Source organism: Salmo trutta, chromosome 27 (assembly GCF_901001165.1).
Source record: "Salmo trutta chromosome 27, fSalTru1.1, whole genome shotgun sequence".
In the NCBI taxonomy this organism is placed as follows: domain Eukaryota; kingdom Metazoa; phylum Chordata; class Actinopteri; order Salmoniformes; family Salmonidae; genus Salmo; species Salmo trutta.
In genome coordinates this window covers 1,016,561-1,038,489 of record NC_042983.1, presented here as the reverse complement: position 1 = coordinate 1,038,489, position 21,929 = coordinate 1,016,561, and the positions used below count along the sequence as shown (strand labels likewise).

The 21,929-nt window shown below is 43.0% G+C and overlaps 1 protein-coding gene across 4 annotated transcripts in view; it reads left to right on the top strand.

The window, feature by feature from the left end:
• LOC115164099 (protein FAM189A2) overlaps positions 1–21,929 on the top strand; it is a 99,497-nt gene that overhangs the window by 23,778 nt on the left and 53,790 nt on the right. For all 4 annotated transcript variants that reach the window (XM_029716225.1, XM_029716224.1, XM_029716223.1 and 1 more), the window contains exon 3: positions 3,814–3,924. In XM_029716225.1, coding sequence (XP_029572085.1) covers positions 3,814–3,924 — 111 coding nt within the window. The remainder of the gene's footprint in view (positions 1–3,813; positions 3,925–21,929) is intronic.

Genomic DNA, 21,929 nt, shown 5'->3' with positions numbered 1-21,929 from the left:
GCGAGTTGGAACCAGTGTTTTTCTGAATCAAACGCGCCAAATAAATGGACATTTTGGAGATATAACGACGGAATTAATCGAACAAAAGGACCATTTGTGATGTTTATGGGACATATTGGAGTGCCAACAGAAGAAGCTCTTCAAAGGTAAGGCATGAATTATATCGTTATTTCTGAGTTTTGTGTCGTGCCTGGTGGGTTGAAATATGATTGTCATGTGTTTGTTTGATGGAGTGCTGTCCTCAGATAACCGCGTGGTTTGCTTTTGCCGTAAAGCCTTTTTGAAATCTGACACGGTGGATAGATTAACAAGAAGTTAAGCTTTAATTTGGTGTATTGCACTTGTGAGTGTATGAAAGTGAAATATTTAGAATAATTTGTTTTGAATTTCACGCTGTGCAATTTCACCGGATGTTGTCGAAACGTTCCACTAGCGTTTCTATGCTTCCCATTCTTAGGTTTAGCTTCAAGCAGCTGAAAATACAATATTTTTGGTTATTGAAAATGTTATTCCACAGGGGTTTAGATGGTACAATGATTCTCTACACTGTACTGCTTTTGCTTGTTTTATCACATAAACTGAAACTATTCGAATTTTAGCAACCAGGAAATTGTGGAGCGATTTTTGCATAGTGCACCTTTAGTGCAACAGATTAACATCAATAATGTATCTTCAGACATAGCCTACCCCTTGGGGAAGACTCTTATTAGTGTAAAGACGGTCTTAGTCTTAATCCCCTCAATTTGTTCAAAACGTGACTTCGGGAACTGGAAGAGTGAGTGTTCAGTTGGAACTGGGGATTTGGCGCTTGCCTGAGGGTGAAATCTGGAGTTGAGCTGTCTGTCCTGCAAGCTGTGTATTTGTGTGTGTGTGTCCTGTGTGAGAGAGCGAGAGCGGACACACTGACTGAGTTAGGACAAATTAGTGGCTGTATCCTCCCAGTCACAAAGAATACATAGAGCCCCACCTCTGACCCGTGCGATTTCGCGGTCGCCAGACAGAAATTTTGCCAGACAGATAGGGACAGACACAGAGAGACAGACAGCGAGACTGACAGGTCACCATGCGTCCCAGTCTCAGCTCCAGTATAAATACCCCTCTGCCTCACTGTGAGAGGGGGTGGGGGGCTGGATTTGTCCCATCCCCTCATTTATGCCCGAGACCGCCAGGCGACCGACACGATTTTGCTGCTTGAGGCACGCTTAAAATAGTCAGATCTTTTCCGAGCCCACCTATTGGTGTAAGCTTTGAAAAGGGGTCATTTTCATATTGATTGACATATCCTTGGCTGTTCTGAATTACATGCACTATAAACCAACACTCACATCAAGAGTCTAATAGTAGTGTAGTTAAATTACCCACTGTATATTCCATGATGTCAGCTATCAACAAACTGGTATTGGTCTGTCTTCCCTCCTCTCCTTCTTCTTCTTTCTGTCTTTTTTCAATAACAGTGTTTATATGACTCATTTTTTCTGTCATCTTTTCTATCTGTAATTTCGTCTTGTGTTTTAATCATTAATGTTTTATTTGTTTTTACCATTGAGGACCACTTTGAAAACAAGTGTTTTAATTAATACTTGTATGTGATTTCCTCTGGGAATACATTGTTTATCTTGTTGTATATGTATTTTACCCAAATAAATTCAATTCAATTACAGTGCCTTCAGAAAGTATTCACACCCTGTCACGTCCTGACCATAGAAAGCTGTTCTTTTCTATATTAGAGTAGGTCAGGGCGTGACAGTTTTTTTTCTAGTTTAGATTTTCTATGTTGTTATGTTCTAGTTTTTGTATTTCTATGTTGGCCTTTTTTGGGATGATCTCCAATTAGAGGCAGCTGGTCATCGTTGGCTCTAATTGGAGATCATACTTAAGTAGTTGTTTTTCCCACTTGGGTTTGTGGGAGATTGTTTTTGAGTAAGTGTATGTTGTAACTCTTCGTCACGGTTTGTTGTTTTGTTCATTCAGTTTATTTGTATGTATTGCATAGTTTCACAGTTTAATAAAGAAAATGTGGAATGATACACACGCTGCGCTTTGGTCCGCTCCTTCATCCTACGACAACTATGACACACCCCTTGACTTTTTCGACATTTCGTTGTGTTACAAAGTGGGATTAAAATGGATTTAATTGTATTGTTTTGTCAACGATATACACAAAATACTCTTATGTCAAAGTGGAAGAAAAATTATAATATTTATAAAACATTTATGAAAAATAAAACAATATTATATCTTGATTAGATAAGTATTCAACCCCCTGAGTCAATACATGTTAGAATCACTTTGGCAGCGATTACAGGGTCTTTCTGGGTAAGTCTCTAAGAGCTTTCCACACCTGGATTGTACAACATTTGTCCATTATTATTTTCTAAATTCTTCAAGCTCTCTTAAATTGGCTGGTGATCATTGCTAGACAACCATTTTCAGGTCTTGCCATAGATTTTCAAGCAGATTTAAGTAAAAACTGTAACTCTGCCACTCAGGAACATTCACTGTTTTCTTGGCCAGCAACTCCAATGTAGATTTGGCCTTGTGTTTTAGGTTATTGTACAGCTGAAAGGTAAATTCATCTCCCACTGTCTGGTGGAAAGCAGACTGAACCAGGTTTTCCTGCAGGATTTTGCATGTGCTTAGCTCCATTACATTTCTTTTTTTATCCTGAAAAGCTCCCCAGTCCTTAAGGATTACAAGCAATCCCATAACATATGCTTGAAAATATGGAGAGTGGTACTCAGTAATGTGTTGTATTGGATTTGCCCCAAACAGAAGACTTTGTATTCAGGATAAAAAGTGAATTGCTTTGTGACATTTTTTGCAGTATTACTTTAGTGCCTTGTTGCAAAGAGGATGCGTGTTTTGGAATATGTTTATTCTGTACAGGCTTCCTTCTTTTCACACTGTCAATTAGGTTAGTATTGTGGAGTAACTACAATGTTGTTGATCCATCCTCAGTTTTCTCTTATCACAGCCATTAAACTCGAACTGTTTTAAAGTCACCATTGGCTTCATGGTGAAATTGCTGAGTGGTTTCCTTCCTCTCCGGCAATTGAGTTAGGAAGGATGCCTGTATCTTTGTAGTGAGTGGGTGTATTGATACCACCGTCCAAAGTGTAATTAATAACTTCACCATGCTCAAAGGGATATTCAATGTCAGTTTATTTTTTCCCCCCCTGTCTACCAATAAGTGCCCTTCTTTGTAACGCATTGGAAAACCTCTCTGGTCTTTCTGGTTCAATCTGTGTTTGAAATTCACTACTCGACTGAGGGACCTTACAGATACAGTATATCTGGGGTACAGCGATGAGGTAGTCATTAAAAAATACAAATATCTTATTTAGGCTTGCCATAAGAAAGGGGTTGAATACGTATTTAAGATTTTCAGTTGTAATTCATTTGTAAAACAATCGAAAAAAATAATTCCACTTTGGCATTAAGAGGTATTTTTGTATGCCAGTGACCCAAAATATCTAAAGTGTATCCTTTTTAAATTCAGGTTATAACACAACAAAATGTGGAAAAAGTCCGGGGTGTGAAGGCACTATAAATTATCTTTCCAGTCAAGGCCAGATATGAGGGCCTTTCTCTTTCGTCATAAACAGTTGTATCCCTTTTTTCTCTCAACTTCCCTTTCTTCCCTCTCTCAGTATTATGGTCCTGTGTTATTTTCCTGATGGGGATTTAATTTTAGCATGCTCTCTGATTTTGACTATTTTCCTATTAGGCTGTGTGATATGTTTTGCAAATATCTCCATTACTATTTCTCTCTCCCTCCCCTCTCTCTCCTCCCCCACCCTTTTCCTCTCCCAGGTGAATATGTTTGTGCTGTCGTCAGTGGTGTGTGTTCTTCTCAACCTGGCCAGCTTCATCCTCTGCTGTCAAGGAGCTCAGCTGGTCTCCACCATAACCAACTGTCAACTGGTGAGACACACACACGCAGACATCACCCACAGTCAGGCAGGCACGCACACACAGACCCACATGCATGTGCACACAACACAAAATCTTTCCCTGATTTGAAATGTGTGTAGATGTTTGATTGGTCGAGTGTGTGTGCATATGTGATGATGTTGTGTGTAGGGGTTTGATTATGGTGTGAGACAGACAATGATTGGGGATAAGTGGATCATGATTATCAGTGATCTATTTTCACATGTGTTTGTGTGAGCTATGTGTTGTTATTATAGGGGAGCTTTTGATGTCTTAGGTGGCAGGCTGTACTCCTGTATTCATTTTCTCTCTATCTCTCTCGCTTTCGCTCTCTCTCTCTCTCACTAACACACACACAGACACACACAGACACACACAGACACACACAGACACACACACACACACACAGCTTCTTGCATTCAGAAGGTATTCACACCCCTTGACTTTTTCCACATTTTGTTGTTGCAGCTTGAATTTATAATGTATTAAATGTAGTTGTTTTGTCACTGGCCTACACACAATACCCATAATGTGAAAGTGGAATTATGTTTTTTCAAATGTTTACAAATGAATAAAAAATGAAAATCTGAAATGTCTTGAGAAAATAAGTATTCAATCCCTTTGTTATGACAAGCCTAAATAAGTTCAGGAGTAAAAGTGTGCTTAACAAATCACATAATAAGTTATATGGAGTCGGAGAGGAAGGAAACTATCTGATCTACCTGATGTCTCTTTCCTCTCTACTGGAGATGCCTACCTCAACAATGTGACCTCTCTACATCCTAATACCATCCATAATTGTTTTATTCGTCCAACCGGCCCCACACAGAGACCAGGGCTGTGTCCCAAATGGCACCCTATTCCCTACATAGTGCACTACTTTTGAACAGAACCTTATGGGCCCTGGTTCAGAAGTAGTGCAGTACTGTATATAAGGAATAGGGTGCCATTTGGAACAGAAACCACGGCTCGTTCCAGTTCAAGGCATATCAACATGGTACATTTTATTAGCCTAGAAACGTACCATCTCACACGTTAGACCTGCAGGAACTTCTCCCACCCCAAAACGAACTTGAACACAAGCTGCGTATCAGACTGGAGCTGAGATCTGGACATCGACACACGCATACGCATGCACACAGACACAAACACATAAAGGATGTGACCATTGAACAAGTTGAACTCCTAGGAGTAACATTGGATAATCAGTTATCATGGTAAAGCCATATTCACAAAGTTGTTGTGAAGATGGGTAGAGGTATGTCTGTTATAAAAATATATTCTGCATTTTTGACTCAAAGATCAACTGTTCTAGTTGTTCGGGATCTGATCTTGTCCCATATCTTAATTACTGTCCGGTAATATGGTCCGGTGCAGCAAAGAAAGACCTAGCAAAGTTGCAGCTGGCTCAAAACAAAGCAGCACGCCTTGCCCTTAACTGCGCACACAAAACTAACCTCAACAACATACATGTTAATCTTTCATGGTTGAGGGTTGAGGAGAAATTGACTACTTCTCTTCTAGTCTTTTTAAGAAAAATGTGTGTGTTGAAAATGACTAACCAATATTTGCATACACTTCAAACAGACACACCGTACATACCCCACCAGACATGCCACGGGTTTCTTCACTGTATCCAAACCAAAAACAGACTTAATGTGTTGCTCAGTTATGTGTAGAGCCATGTCATCATGGAATGCTCTGCCACCAGAGGTTACTCAGGCAAAAAGCAGGTTTAGCTTAAAAAAACTAATAAAAAAAAAAACATTGTATCGCAGTGCCTCTCCTCTTTCTAAAGATCAACACTGAACAAAAATATAGACACAACATGTACAGTGTTGGTCCCATGTTTCATAAGCTGAAATAAAATATCCCAGACATTTTCCAGACTCTCCAAAATATTATTTTGTTCAAATTTTGTGCACAAATTTCTTTACATACCTGTTAGTGAAAATGTCTCCTCATCCAAGATAATCCATCCACCTGACAGGTGTGTCATGTCAAGAAGCTGTTTAAACCGCATGATCATTACACAGCTGCACCTTGTGCTGGGGACAATAAATGGCCACTCTAAAATTGCAGTTTTGTCACACAACACAATGCCACAGATGTCTCAAGTTTTGAGGGAGCATGCAATTGGCATGATGACTGCAGGAATGTCCACCAGAGCTGTTGCCAGAGAATTTAATGTTAATTGCTCTACTATAAGCCGCCTCCAACATAACTTTAGAGAATTTGGAAGTACGTCCAACCAGCCTCACAACCGCACACCACGTGTAACCACACCATCCCAGGACCTCCACATCCGGCTCGTCTGGTATCGTCTGAGACCATCCACCCGGACAGCTGATGAAATTGTGGGTTTGCACAACCAAAGAATTTCTACACAAACTGTCAGAAACCGTCTCAGGGAAGCTCATCTGCGTGCTCCGCATCCTCACCATTGTCTTGGCCTGACTACAGATCCTGAGGCCAATTGTCGTGCCATTCATCCGACGTCATCACCTCATGTTTTAGCATGATAATGCATGGCCCCATGTTGCAAGGATTCACAATTTCTGGAAGCTGAAAATGTCCCAGTTCTTCCATGGCCTGCATACTCACCAGACATGTCACCCATTGAGCACTTTTGGGATGCTCTGGATCGACGTGTACAACAGCGTGTTCCAGTTCCCGCCAATATCTAGCAACTTCGCACAGCCATTGAAGAGGAGTGGGACAACATTCCACTGGCCAGAATCAACTGCCTGATCAACTCTATGCGAAGGAGATGTGTCGCAGTGCATACTGACTGGTTTTCTGATCCACGCCCCTACTTTTTTTTAAGGTGTCTGTGACCAACAGATGCATATCTGTATTCCCAGTCATGTGAAATCCATAGATTTGGGCTTAATGAATGTATTTCAATTGACAAATGTACTACTACTACTACTAATAATAATAATAATAATAATAATAATGAACTGTAAACTCAGTAAAATGTTGGAAATTGTTGAATATTGTGTTTATATTTTTGTTCAGTGTGTACAGTGCATTCGTAAAGTATTCAGACCCCTTGACTTGTTCTACGTTTTGTTATGTTACAGCCTTATTCTAAAATGCATTAAATATCACATTTACCTAAGTATTCAGACACTTTACTCAGTACTTTTTTGAAGCAACTTTGGCAGCGATTACACCTTTGAGTCTTCTTGGGTAAGATGTTACAAGCGTGGCACACCTGTATTTGGGGAGTTTCTCCCATTCTTCTTTGCAGGCCCTCTTGAGCTCTGCCAGGTTGGATGGGGAGCATCGCTGTGCAGCTATTTTCAGGTCTCTCCAGAGCTGTTTGATCGGGTTCAAGTCCAGGCTCTGACTGGGCCACTCAGGGACATTCAGAGACTTGTCCCAAAGCCACTCTTGTGTTGTCTTGGCTGTGTGCTTAGGGTCGTTGTCCTGTTGGATGGTGAAACTTCACCCCAGTCTGAGGTCTTGAGCGCTATGGTTCATGTTTTCATCAAGGATCTCTCTGTACTTTGCTCTGTTCATTTTTACCTCGATCCTAACTAGTCTCCCAGACCCTGGCAACACCATGTTTCACGATAGGGATGGTGCCAGGTTTCCTCCATACACGATGCTTGGCATTCAGGCCAAAGAGTTCAATCTTGTTTCATCAGACCAGAGAATCTTGTTTCTCCTGGTCTGAGTGTCCTTTAGGTGCCGTTTGGCAAACTCCAAGCGGGCTGTTATGTGCATTTTACTGAGTGGCTTCCGTCTGGTCGCTCTACCATAAATGCCTGATTGGTGGAGTGCTGCAGGGAAGGTTGTCCTTCTGGAAGTTTCTCCCATCTCCACAGAGGAACTCTGGAGCTCTGTCAGAGTGACCATCGGGTTCTTGGTCACCTCCCTGACCAAGATCCTTCTCCCCCGATTGTTCAGTTTGGCTGGATGGCCAGCTCTAGGAAGAGTCTTGGTGGTTCCAAACTTCTTCCATTTAAAGAATGAGGGATGCCAATGTCTTCTTGGGGAACTTCAATGCTGCAGATATTTGTTGATACCTTTCCCTAGATATGTGCCTCGACACAATCCTGTCTCGGATCTCTACGGACAATTCCTTCGACCTCTTGGTTTGGTTTTTGCTCTGACATGCACTGTCAACTGTGGGACCTTATATAGATAGTTGTGTGCCTTTCCAAATCATGTCCAATCAATTGAATTTACCACAGGTGGACTCCAATCAAGTTGTCGAAACATCTCAAGGATGATCAATGGAAACAGGATGCATCTGAGCTCAATTTTGAGTCTCATACCAACGGGTCTGATTACTTATGTAAATAAGGTGTTTATGTTCTTTATTTTCAATAAATGTGCAACATTTTCTAAAAACTTGTTTCGCTTTGTCATTCTGGGCTATTGTGTGTAGATTGAGGAAAATAAATAAATTGTCAATTTTAGAAAAAGGCTGTAACGTAACAAAATGTGGAAAAAGTTAAGGGGTCTGAATACTTTCCGAATGCACTGTATATACAGTGCAAGTCAAAAGTTTGGACACACCTACTCATTCCAGGGTTTTTCTTTATTTTGACTATTTTCTACATTGTAGAATACTAGTGAAGACATCAGAACTATGAAATAACACATATGGAATCATGTAGTAAGCAAAAAAAGTGTTAAACAAATCAAGGTATGTTTTATGTTTTAGGTTCTTCATTGTAGCCACCCTTTCAATTGAAGACAGCTTTGCACACACTTGGCATTCTCTCAAACAGCTTCACCTGAAATGCTTTTCCAACAGTCTTGAAGGAGTTCCCACATATGCTGAGCACTTGTTTGGCTGCTTTTCCTTCACTCTGCGGTCCAACTCATCCCAAATCATCTCAATTGGGTTGAGGTCGGGTGATCGTGGAGGCCAGGTCATCTGATGCAGCACTCCATCACTCTCCTTCTTGTTCAAATAGCCCTTACACAGCCTGGAGGTGTGTTCGGTCATTGTCCTGTTGAAAAACAATTGATGGTCCCACTAAGCGCAACACAGATGTGATGGTGTATCGCTGCAGAATGCTGTGGTAGCCATGCTGGTTAAGTGTGCCTTGAATTCTAAATAAATCACTGACAGTGTCACCAGCAAAGCACCACCACACCATCACCACCTCCTCCATGCTTCACGGTGGGAACCACACATGCAAAGATCATCCGTTCACCTACCCTACGTACTCACAAAGACACAGCGCTTGGAACCAAAACTCTCAAATTCGGACACATCAGACCAAAGGACAGATTTCCACCGGTGTAATGTCCACTGCTATTTTTTTGGGGCCAAATCAACTCTCTTCTTCTTAATGGTGTCCTTTAGTAGTGGTTTCTTTGCAGCAATTGGGCCATGAAGGCCTGATTCACGCAGTCTCCTCTGAACAGTTGATGTTGAGATGTGTCTGTTACTTGAACTCTGTGAAGCATTTATTTGGGCTGCAATCTGAGGTTCAGTTAACTCTAATGAACTTGGTCTGGGTCTTCCTTTCCTGTGGCGGTCCTCATGATAGCCAGTTTCATCATAGCGCTTGATGGTTTTTGCATCAGAACTTGAAGAAACTTTCAAAGTTGTTGAAATGTTCTTGATTGACTGACCTTCATGTCTTAAAGTAATGATTGACTGTCGTTTCTCTTTGCTTGTGCTATTCTTGCCATAGTATGGACTTGGTCTTTTATCAAGCAGGGCTATCTTCTGTATACCACCCCTATCTTGTCACAACAGATTGGCTCAAACACATTAAGAAGGAAAGAAATTCCACTCTTTGACTTTTATCAATTGAAATGCAAAGAGTGTGCAACCTCATGATGGGCATGGTGAAAATTTGAGTATCATGTAGTAACCTAAACGTATCGATGCTATGTTGAACTGGGTGAATGGAATATGAATGACAGGCATCCAATATGCTGTAATAGAAATAAGGCAAAGCTCATGAAAAAAACTAAATCGTCCTCCCTCATCTTAAACGGCACTGACCGCCACTGAATTCTACACATTTTGTCATGGTATGCAATGAATATGTTGTAGTTTAAAGCAAATTTTCTTGCAATTCTATATATTTTGCCATGTCTAATGTGTATTCATGTAATATTTGAGTGAGTAGAAAATTACAACAATATCTATGGGCAAAAAAAAACATTAGTTGACATGGGCTAGTTGATCTGGAGATTTCTGAGAAGTTGTAAATAGCTTTCTAAGGTACGCAATGACAAACTTGACAAGAGAAAATTATGCTCCACTACCCAATTTCAAAATTGCATCTTGTGCATTCTGCTATTACAACTTTAAAGAGTACGTTTAAATCTATTGTAAACCAAAAAACTCAGTCCGGCGGGGATTGAAGTCAATGTACCCAGAGGAGGACACCTATGGTGCTAACCTACAGAGTGCTGCTAGTGGTATGTGAATATATTTAGTATAGTTTTATCTATAAAGGATAACCTTTTTAATGTTTCACTATTTTTATTTGTATAAAATTCACTGATGAGGATGGTCCTCCCATTTAATCATTTGAGGAGTCTCCACTCGTGCACACTCACATGCACACACACACACACTTTTACAGGCTTCGGGTTTTCTTCTATTCTCTTTGGGTGTGGCGCACTGATTGGAATCATCCTCGTTGGTCAGGATGTGTTGCACTGGTTGTCCTCATTAGTCAGAAGGTGCTTTATCTGTGCTGGCACAGCTAATATTTAAAAGATGCTGCATGGTCAATCGGACATCTGCATTGGCCGTGCAGCATTTACAGTGATATGGCCTCTGCAGAAGTCAGGGCATTCCTACTTCTCGTGCTTCGTGGAGCAGCGCAGAGCTGTTTTGAAGGAAGTTGTCAAGGAAGTGAGTTTGTGTTTATACAGGACCTCCCGCTCTCACCTATTGTAAACCAATCATGTCGATGCGGAGCTACTGTATATGGAGCCCACTGCATTGTTACAACAGCTCAATTTGTCCTCTGCATGCTTCCGGGGGCTCTGCTATTGCATCACACCATCCATACGACGCCTATAACCACATTTACGGCTCAAGCATAAATTGTCTCTAAGAGCTGCTAGCTCCGGGCTTCTGTTGGAAAAAGAGATATTGGAAGCGATACACCTCTGTTTAGCTCTTCTGCTTTAGGGTTGTTGAGCAGAGTCTTTACCTTTGTTTTCCCCTGTTTGGGTTTGGCTCCACATTTATTTTCACTCCCTGTCCTATGTTGGAGTGAGTTTTTTTCTTTTAGTTTGTTTAATATCAGGCAATTCCAATTGTTGTCAATGGTGGGGATCTTTTTGGCCAGTACTCAGTAGGCCCGCCATGGAGGCCTTTCAGAACCCACTTGTTCCGTTTTGGTTGTCAGTGACTTATTTGTTAGTTCCCTTTTTCTGTTGAGCAACAATTTTTGGTTTGTTATTGGGGAAGATAACAAAATGGAGGCTAATCCGGGATCTTGTGTCTCAGGCTTGTTGTAGTCGCTTTAATCACTCTGAAGCAGTGGAAAGTTGCATAAATACTCACAGGGTAAAAAATTTAAAAAGCCATGGTCCTCAAAGTGAAAGCATTTGAAGAAAAAAACACTTGGGAAGTACCAAGGTACTAAGCATTTGCTCATTGCCTAAGCATTTTGACATCGGTGTAACACTTCTGAGTCAAAGGCAGGAGTAAAATAGTGGCTTGAGGCTGCTTTGGTGGATGAAGGAATACTCTCAGAGAGCGGCTGATGAGAAATGTATTTTTTAATTATTTTATTTCACCTTTATTTTACCAGGTAAGCCAGTTGAGAACAAGTTCTCATTTACAACTGCGACCTGGCCAAGATAAAGCAAAGCAATGCGACACAAACAACAACACAGAGTTACACATGGAATAAACAAACATACAGTCAATAACACAATAGAAAAGTCTATATACAGTGTGTGCAAATGAGGTAAGATAAAGGCAATAAATAGGCCATAGTGGCGAAATAATTACAATTTAGAAATTAGACACTGGAGTGATAGATGTGCAGAAGATGAATGTGCAAGTAGAGATACTGGGGTGCAAAGGAGCAAAAAAATAAATAACAGTATGGGGATGAGGTAGTTGGATGGGTTATTTACAGATGGGCTATGTACAGGTGCAGTGATCAGTGAGCTGGTCTGACAGCTGGTGCTTAAAGTTAGAGGGAGATATGAGTCTCCAGCTTCAGTGATTTTTGCAATTCGTTCCAGTCATTGGCAGCAGAGAACTGGAAGGAAAGTCGGCCAAATGAGGAATTGGCTTTGGGGGTGACCAGTGAAATATACCTGCTGGAGATATACCTGCACGTACCTGCTGGAGCACGTGGGTGCTGCTATGGTGACCAGTGAGCTGAGATAAGGTGGGGCTTTACCTAGCAAAGACTTATAGATGACCTGGAGCCAGTGGGTTTGGCGACGAATATGAAGGGAAGGCCAGCCAACGAGAGCATACAGGTCGCAATGGTGGGTAGTATATGGAGCTTTGGTGACAAAACGGATGGCACTGTGATAGACTGCATCCAATTTGCTGAGTAGAGTCTTGGAGGCTATTTTGTAAATGACATCGCCAAAGTCGAGGATCGGTAGGATAGTCAGTTTTACGAGGGTATGTTTGGCGGCATGAGTGAAGGATGCTTTGTTTTGCGAAATAGGAAGCCGATTCTAGATTTAATTTTGGATTGGAGATGCTTAATGTGAGTCTGGAAGGAGAGTTTACAATCTAACCAGACACTTAGGTGTTTGTAGTTGTCCACATATTCTAAGCTACATATTCTAAGAACCGTCCAGAGTAGTGATGCTGGACGGGCGGGCAGGTGCGGGCAGCGATTGGTTGAAGAGCATGCATTTAGTTTTACTTGCATTTGAGTGCAGTTGGAGGCCATGGAAGGAGAGTTGTATAGCATTGAAGCTCGTCTGGAGGTTTGTTAACACAGTGTCCAAAGAAGGGCCAGAAGAATACAGAATGGTTTCATCTGTGTTAGAGGTGAATCAGAGAATCACCAGCAGCAAGAGCGACATCATTGATGTATACAGAGAAAAGAGTCGGCCCGAGAATTGAACCCTGTGGCACCCTCATAGAGACTGCCAGAGGTCCGGACAACAGGCCCTCCGATTTGACACACTGAACTCTATCTGAGAAGTAGTTGGTGAACCAGGCGAGGCAGTCATTTGAGAAACCAAGGCTCTTAACTCTGCCGATAAGAATGTGGTGATTGACAGAGTTGAAAGCCTTGGCCAGGTCAATGAATACAGCTGCACAGTATTGTCTTTTATCGATGGCGGTTATGATATCGTTTAGGACCTTGAGCATGGCTGAGGTGCACCTATGACCAGCTCTGAAACCAGATTGCATTGCAGAGAAGGTACGGTGTGATTCGAAATGGTCGGTGATCTGTTTGTTAACTTGGCTTTCGAAGACCTTAGAAAGGCAGGGTAGGATAGATATAGGTCTGTAGCAGTTTGGGTCTAGAGTGTCTCCCACTTTGAAGAGGGGGATGACCGCGGCAGCTTTCCAATCTTTGGGGATCTCAGACGACACAACAGAGAGGTTGAACAGGCTAGTGATGGGGTTGCAACAATTGCGGTGGATAATTTTAGAAAGAAAGGGTCCAGATTGTCTAGCCCGGCTGATTTGTAGGGATCCAGATTTTGCAGCTCTTTCAGAACATCGGCTCTCTGGATTTGGGTGAAGGAGAAATGGGGAGGCTTGGGCAAGTTGTTGAGGGGGGTGCAGGGCTGTTGACCTGGGGTAGGGGTAGCCAGGTGGAAAGCCTGGCCAGCCGTAGAAAAATGCTTATTGAGATACTCAATTATCGTGGATTTATTGGTGGTGAGTGTTGCCTAGCCTCAGTGCAGTGGGCAGCTGGGAAGAGGTGCTCTTATTCTCCATGGACTTTACAGTGTCCCAGAACTTTTGGGATTTTGTGCTACAGGATGCAAATTTCTGTATAGAAAAAGCTAGCCTTTGCTTTCCTAACTGCCACTGGATATTGTTTCCTAACTTCCCTGAAAAGTTGCATATCGCGGGGACTATTCGATGCTAATGCTATACGCCACAGGATATTTTTGTGCTGGTCAAGGGCAGTCAGGTCGGGAGTGAACCAAGGGCTATATCTGTTCCTTATTAAAAAAAAATTGAATGGGGCATGCTTATTTAAGATGGTGAGGAAAGCACTTTTAAAGAATAACCAGGCATCCTCTACTGACGGAATGAGGTCAATATCCTTCCAGGATACCCGGGCCAGGTTGATTAGAAAGGCCTGCTCGCTGAAGTGTTTTAGGGAGCGTTTGACAGTGATGAGGGGTGGTCGTTTGACCGCAGACCCATTACGGACGCAGGCAATGAGGCAGTGATCACTGAGATCCTGGTTGAAGACAGCAGAAGTGTATTTGGAGGGCAGGTTGGTTAGGATGATATCTATGAGGGTGCCCGTGTTTACGGATTTGGGGTTGTACCTGGTGGGTTCATTGATAATTTGTGTGAGATTGAGGGCATCTAGCTTAGATTGTCGGACGGCCTGGGTGTTAAGCATGTCCCAGTATAGGTCACCTAACAGTACGACCTCTGACAATAGATGAGGGGCAATCAATTAACATATGGTGTCCAGGGCACAGCTTGGGTCAGAAGGTGGTCTATAGCAAGCGGCGGTCTATAACAAGCGACAATGATGAGAGACTTGTTTCTGGAAAGGTGGATTTTTAAAAGTAGAAGCTCAAATTGTTTGGGCACAGACCTGGATAGTATGACAGAACTCTGCAGGCTATCTCTGGAGTAGATTGCAACTCTGCCCCCTTTGGCAGTTCTATCTTGTCGGAAAATGTTATAGTTAGGGATGGAAATTTCAGGGTTTTTGGTGGCCTTCCTAAGCCAGGATTCAGACACAGCTAGGACATCTGGGTTGGCAGAGTGTGCTAAAGCAGTGAATAAAACAAACTTAGGGAGGAGGCTTCTAATGTTAACATGCATAAAACCAAGGCTTTTACGGTTACAGAAGTCAACAAATGAGAGCGCCTGGGGAATAGTAGTGGAGTTAGGCATTGCAGGGCCTAGATTAACCTCTACATCACCAGAGGAGGAGTAGGATAAGGGTACGGCTAAAGGCTATAAGAACTGGTCGTCTAGTGCGTTCGGAACAGAGAGTAAAAGGAGCAGGTTTCTGGGCACGGAATAATAGATTCAAAGCATAATGTACAGACAAAGGTATGGTAGGATGTGAATACAGTGGAGGTAAACCTAGGCATTGAGTGATGATGAGAGAGTTATTGTCTCTAGAGACACCATTTAAACCAGGTGAGGTCACCACATGTGTGTGAGGTGGAACAAAAGGGTTAGCTAAGGCATATTGAGCAGGGCTGGAGGCTCTACAGTGAAATAAGACAATAATCACTAACCAAAACAGCAATGGACAAGGCATATTGACATTAAGGAGAGGCATGCATAGCCGAGTGATCATGGGGTCTAGTGAGTAGCTAGGTGGCCTGGAGACACGACGATTTAGACAGCTAGCAGGCTAGCAGAAGAGCCTTAGGGGGATGTCGCGATGGAAGAGTCAGTTGTAGCCCCCTCGGGCGGTTACGTCGGCAGACCAGTCGATCGGCAGGGCTCCGTGTAGTAAAATGGTCCAGGCCAATTGGAAAAATAGGTATTGTAGCCCAAGGAGTGGCTGATGGACCTCTTCAGCTAGCCGGGAGATGGGCCTAGCATAGGCTAGCTCCAGGCTAATTGGTGCTTGCTTCGTGACAGAAACGTTTTATCTGAAAATGCTGAGGTGTATTTGGACAATGTGGTGGTATTTAGTGCCACCTAGCCAGAACATCTTCAGAACCTTAGGAGTCTGTTCAAGTGTTTTGCATCTGCCAACTTGACAGTTAAGCTGTCAAAGAGTGAAATCACCCAAGCAACAGTGAAGTATCTTGGAAAGGTGGTGGGTCAAGGAAAAGTCTGACCGGTCATGGCAAAAGTGGAGGCCATCAATAACCTTCCTGTGCCAACTTCTCACCCGGAACTGCACCGATTCTTGGGGATGGCTGGCTACCAACGAGCATTTTGTGAGAACTTTGTCCAGGTTGTTGCCCCACTTACACATTTGACTAGTACCAAAATTGCTTTCCGCTAGAGCCCAGACAGTCAAGAGGCTTTTGAGAAGACAAAAGCTCTTTTAGTCTCCACCCTGGTGCTTGCCACTAAAGCTTTCCGTCGTCCATTCTATTTGTACACAGATGCCAGTGATGTAGGAGCAGGTGCTATGCGACAATGATGTTGAGCATCCAATGAGGTAATTTTCGAAAAACTCGGCCTCCTGTCAAAAACACTACTCCGCCCATCGAGAAAGAAATGCTTGCTTTAATCTTGGCGTTTCAGCACTTTGAGGTTTATGTGTCGGTTTCTACCCCTCTAGACCGTATTTCACCTGGCTCACATTTTGTTTTGATTGCACGTTTTTTTCGTATTGAGGATGTACATTTTGGTTGGGCTCGTTCCGAGGGGATGGGAATAGGTATAAAGGTATAAAGATTGAGATTGTAAAAAAAATATTTGGCTGCTAATTAATTTTCGAAATGATCATTTATTATTATTATTCCCAAAAATATTATATAAGAAAAAGGAGTGGCTGTTTTGTCTTGTACGATAGACAGGCAATAAGCAGCATGTTTATATTGGCGAAGCAACACCATTTAAGTAGCGACGCATTTACATTGATCATGTTGTGAAATGGGAGTTGTTTTCTGTTGGTTGTGAGAAAATGTGTCCAACAAGTACATGGACTATACTCGTTGTTTTAAGAGGGAAGGTGTTACAGGCTTTGGGTTCTTTAGATTTCATTTTTGATTTCGAGGTTGGTTCTCTTTGGGTGTGGTGTACTGATTGGAATCATCCTTGTTGGTCAGAATGTGTTGCAACTGTTGTCCTCGTTAGTCATAAGGTCTTTCACCTGTTCTTCTTCTAAGGGTCTAACGGCGGTTGGCATCCAATGTTAATGGTGCATTACCGCCACCAGCTGGGTGGGGTATTGAACGGGGAAAAACAACAAAATACAAAATACAAAAAATAGACACTTCAACAAACAAAACCCTTCCACTTCTCCAGTCACAGTCTATTCCAAAATACATCCCTACACAGGATCAGGGGCCTGTGAGGGCGGAACATTCACCGACAAGATTTCTTGCAAGGCCTCAGTTGTGAAAACACTAAAATACTTTCAGCTGCATTCACAATGACCTCGTCTCCGCTTGTACTGTACAGTTTATGACCGTTGCAATAAATAATACAAAGTCTACCTTTTTAACATACAACATTTCATGATCCCTCGGTTGATAAAAACCTTTACTGGTCGTGATGGCTCTACTATCATTGTTTCTTCCTCGCCACTTGTACCTTCCACTCTTCTCACTGCCTCCAGATAGGAGACACGCTGGACACCCCTTACTCTTGCCACCTCGGTCTCCTTCACCCTAACAGGACACTCCAGGAATTCGGGTGAATGTTCCCCACCAAAATTGAAGCATTTCACTTCATCTGGCATACGATACTCTGCCCGTCTCCACATACTTGACACATGACCAAATCTTCTGCATTTATGACACTGAAGAGGCTTGTGCACAAAAGCTCTTACAGGGTATCTCATGAATCCCACCATACGGATCAGTCGACATGCACCAACCACTCCATCTATGTCTTCAGTTATATCATCTGCCTTCTGCGCCCCCTAGAAATAACCCCCTTGATAGGCGCCCTGCTTCGAAAAACCATACAGGAAACATTCCACATCGATATCTTTTTGAGGCTTAAAACACACTTCTTCTGCTCCGCAGACACACAAAAAAATCTAAATAAGACAACTTCTTGTGACTGTCACCGACTCAACACTTTCCTCCAACACATTCCAGATTTTCCTCAGGTAACATTGGTCCAATGCCCTCACTCCAACGAAAAACAAGTCTAGTGGTTTCCTTCTCTTGTTTCCCTTCTTCTTCGCCACTGTAACCCAGTCATTCTTACTCTCTGTGCTATTAACTTCACCCGACTCACTAGCAGTTTTAAACAAAACCTCAGTTTCCAACATCTCGTCCCTCCAACTGCTGCTCCCTATTTAATCTGTGCTGGCACAACTGCTATTTAAGAGCTGCTGGCCCAGGGCTTCTGTTGGAAAAATAGATGTTGAAAGAGCTACATCTCTGTTTAGCTTTTCTGCTTTAAGTTGTTAAATAGAGCCTTTACCTCGACTGTTTGGGTTTGGCTCCACTTTTATTTTCACTCCCTATCCAAAGTTGGTGTGTTGTTTTATTTCGTTTTTTTGTCTGGTATCAGGCAAATACAGTGGGTGTCCATGGTGGGGATCTTTTAAGACCCAACTGGAGTTCCTTGGCCAGCACTCAGTAGGCCCCCCATGGATGCCTTTCAGAACCCATGTTAAAACCCCACCTGTTTCGTTTTGGTTGTCAGTGGCTCATTTGTTAATTCCCTTTTTCTGTTGTGCAACGGTTTTTGGTTTCTTATTGGGGAACATATCACACACACCCCGGTGCCCCTGTAATGTGAGGCTGAAATGAGAGGGCAGGGCATGGTGGGTTTATGGCAGTGTAGCCTAATTACTATGTGCACATGCTAAAAGAAAGGAATGAGGTGGGTAGCTAACTAAGTGTGTCATTGTAGCAAAGTATTTATAAACAACAACAAAAAATTCATTGATCATCCTTGAGATGTTTCTAAAACTTCATTGGAGTCAACCTGTGGTAAATTCAAATGATTGGACATGATTTGGATGGCACACACCTGTCTATGCAAGGTCCCTCAGTTGACAGTGCATGTCAGAGCAAAAACCAAGCCATGAGGTTGAAGGAATTGAGACAGGATTGTGTCGAGACACAGATCTGGGGAAGGGTACCAAAAATGTCTACAGCATTGAAAGTTCCCAAGAACACAGTGGCCTCCATCATTCTTAAATGGAAGAAGTTTGGAATCACCAAGACTCTTCCTAGAGCTGGCTGCCCGGCCAAACTGAACTATCAGGGGAGAGGTGCCTTGGTCAGGGAGGTGACCAAGAACCTCATGGTCACTCTGACAGAGCTCCATTGTTCCTCTGTGGAGATGGGAGAATTTTCTAGAAGGACAACCATCTCTGCAGTACTCCACCAATCAGACCTTTATGGTAGAGTGACCAGATGGAAGCCACTCCTCAGTAAAAGGTACATGACAGCCCGCATGGATCTTGCCAAAAAGGCTCCTAAAGACTCGCGAACTGTGATAAACAAGATTCTCCGGTCTGGTGAAACCAAGATTGAACTCTTTGCCCTGAGTGCCAAGTGTCACGTCTGGAGGAAACCTGGCACCATCCCTACGGTGAAGCATGGGGGTGGCAACATCATGCTGTGGGGATGTTTTTCAGCAGCAGGAACTGGGAGACAAGTCAGGGTTGAGACAAAGATGAATGGAGCAAAGTACAGAGAGATCCTTGATTCAAACCTTCTCCAGAGCGCTCAGGACCTCAGACTGGGGCGAAGGTTTACCTTCCAACGGGACAACAACCCTAAGCACACAGCCAAGACCATGCAGGTGTGGCTTTGGGACAAGTCTCTGAATGTCCATGAGTGGCCCAGCCAGAGCCCGGACTTGAACCCGATTTTACATCTCTGGAGAGACCCGAAAATAGCTATGCAGCAACGCTCCCCATCCAACCTAACAGAGCTTGAGAGGATCTACAGATAAGAATGGGAGAACTCCCCAAATACATGTTTGCCAAGTTTGTAGCGTCATACCCAAGGAGACTCAATGCTGTAATCGCTGCCAAAGGTGCTTCAACAAGTACTGAGTAAAATGTCTAAATACTTATGTAAATGTGATGTTTCAGCTTTCTTTTAAATATACATTTGACAAAGAATATAAAAAACAGTTTATACTTTGTCATTATGGGGTATTGTGTGTAGATTGATTCGGGGGAAAAAACAATTTAATAAATTTTAGAATAAGGCTGTAACGTAACAAAATGTGGAAAAAGTCAGGGGGTCTGAATACTTCCCGAATGCACTGTGTGTGTGTGTGTATATATATATATATATATATATATATGGTCACGTCCTGACCATAGTAAGATGTTATTTATATATATCTATGTTTAGTTCTAGTTTTCTATTTCTATGTTGTTGTTTTTTGGGATGATCTCCAATTAGAGGCAGCTGGTCCTCGTTGTCTCTAATTGGAAATCATACTTAAGTAGTTTTTTTTTCCACCTGTGTTGTGGGCAGTTGTATTCTGTTTAGTCTATGTACCCGACAGAACAGTGAGCTGATCTTTTTCGCTTTTGTGATTTTCTTTAGTGTTCTGTGTTTAAAATAAAAAGTCATTATGAGCACTCAACATGCTGCGCTTTGGTCCCCTCGCTACGACAGTCGTTACAGATATATATCTCCCCTGATAGTTCATATATATATATATATATATATATATATATACACTGCTCAAAACATAAAGGGAACACTAAAATAACACATCCTAGATCTGAATGAATGAAATAATCTTATTAAATACTTTTTTCTTTACATAGTTGAATGTGCTGACAACAAAATCACACAAAAAGAATCAATGGAAATCCAATTTATCAACCCATGGAGGTCTGGATTTGGAGTCACACTCAAAATTAAAGTGGAAAACCACACTACAGGCTGTTCCAACTTTGATGTAATGTCCTTAAAACAAGTCAAAATGAGGCTCAGTAGTGTTTGTGACCTCCACGTGCCTGTATGACCTCCCTACAACGCCTGGGCATGCTCCTGATGAGGTGGCGGATGGTCTCCTGAGGGATCTCCTCCCAGACCTGGACTAAAACATCCGCCAACTCCTGGACAGTCTGTGGTGCAACGTGGCGTTGGTGGATGGAGCGAGACATGATGTCCCAGATGTGCTCAATTGGATTCAGGTCTGGGGAACGGGCGGGCCAGTCCATAGCATCAATGCCTTCCTCTTGCAGGAACTGCTGACACACTCCAGCCACATGAGGTCTAGCATTGTCTTGCATTAGGAGGAACCCAGGGCCAACCGCACCAGCATATGGTCTCACAAGGGGTCTGAGGATCTCATCTCGGTACCTAATGGCAGTCAGGCTACCTCTGGCGAACACATGGAGGGCTGTGCGGCCCCCCAAAGAAATGCCACCCCACACCATGACTGACCCACCGCCAAACCGGTCATGCTGGAGGATGTTGCAGGCAGCAGAACGTTCTCCACGGAGTCTCCAGACTCTGTCACGTCTGTCACATGTGCTCAGTGTGAACCTGCTTCATCTGTGAAGAGCACAGGGCACCAGTGGCGAATTTGCCAATCTTGGTGTTCTCTGGCAAATGCCAAACGTTCTGCACGGTGTTGGGCTGTAAGCACAACCCCCACCTGTGGACGTCGGGCCGTCATACCACCCTCATGGAGTCTGTTTCTGACCATTTGAGCAGACACATGCACATTTGTGGCCTGCTGGAGGTCATTTTGCAGGGCTCTGGCAGTGCTTCTCCTTCTCCTCCTTGCACAAAGGCGGAGGTAGCGGTCCTGCTGCTGGGTTGTTGCCCTCCTACGGCCTCCTCCACATCTCCTGATGTACTGGCCTGTCTCCTGGTAGCGCCTCCATGCTCTGGACACTACGCTGACAGACACAGCAAACCTTCTTGCCACAGCTCGCATTGATGTGCCATCCTGGATGAGCTGCACTACCTGAGCCACTTGTGTGGGTTGTAGACTCCGTCTCATGCTACCACTAGAGTGAAAGCACCGCCAGCATTCAAAAGTGACCAAAACATCAGCCAGGAAGCATAGGAACTGAGAGGTGGTCTGTGGTCACCACTTGCAGAACCACTCCTTTATTGGGGGTGTCTTGCTAGTTGCCTATAATTTCCACCTGTTGTCTATTCCATTTGCACAACAGCATGTGAAATTTATTGTCAATCAGTGTTGCTTCCTAAGTGGACAGTTTGATTTCACAGAAGTGTGATTGACTTGGAGTTACATTGTGTTGTTTAAGTGTTCC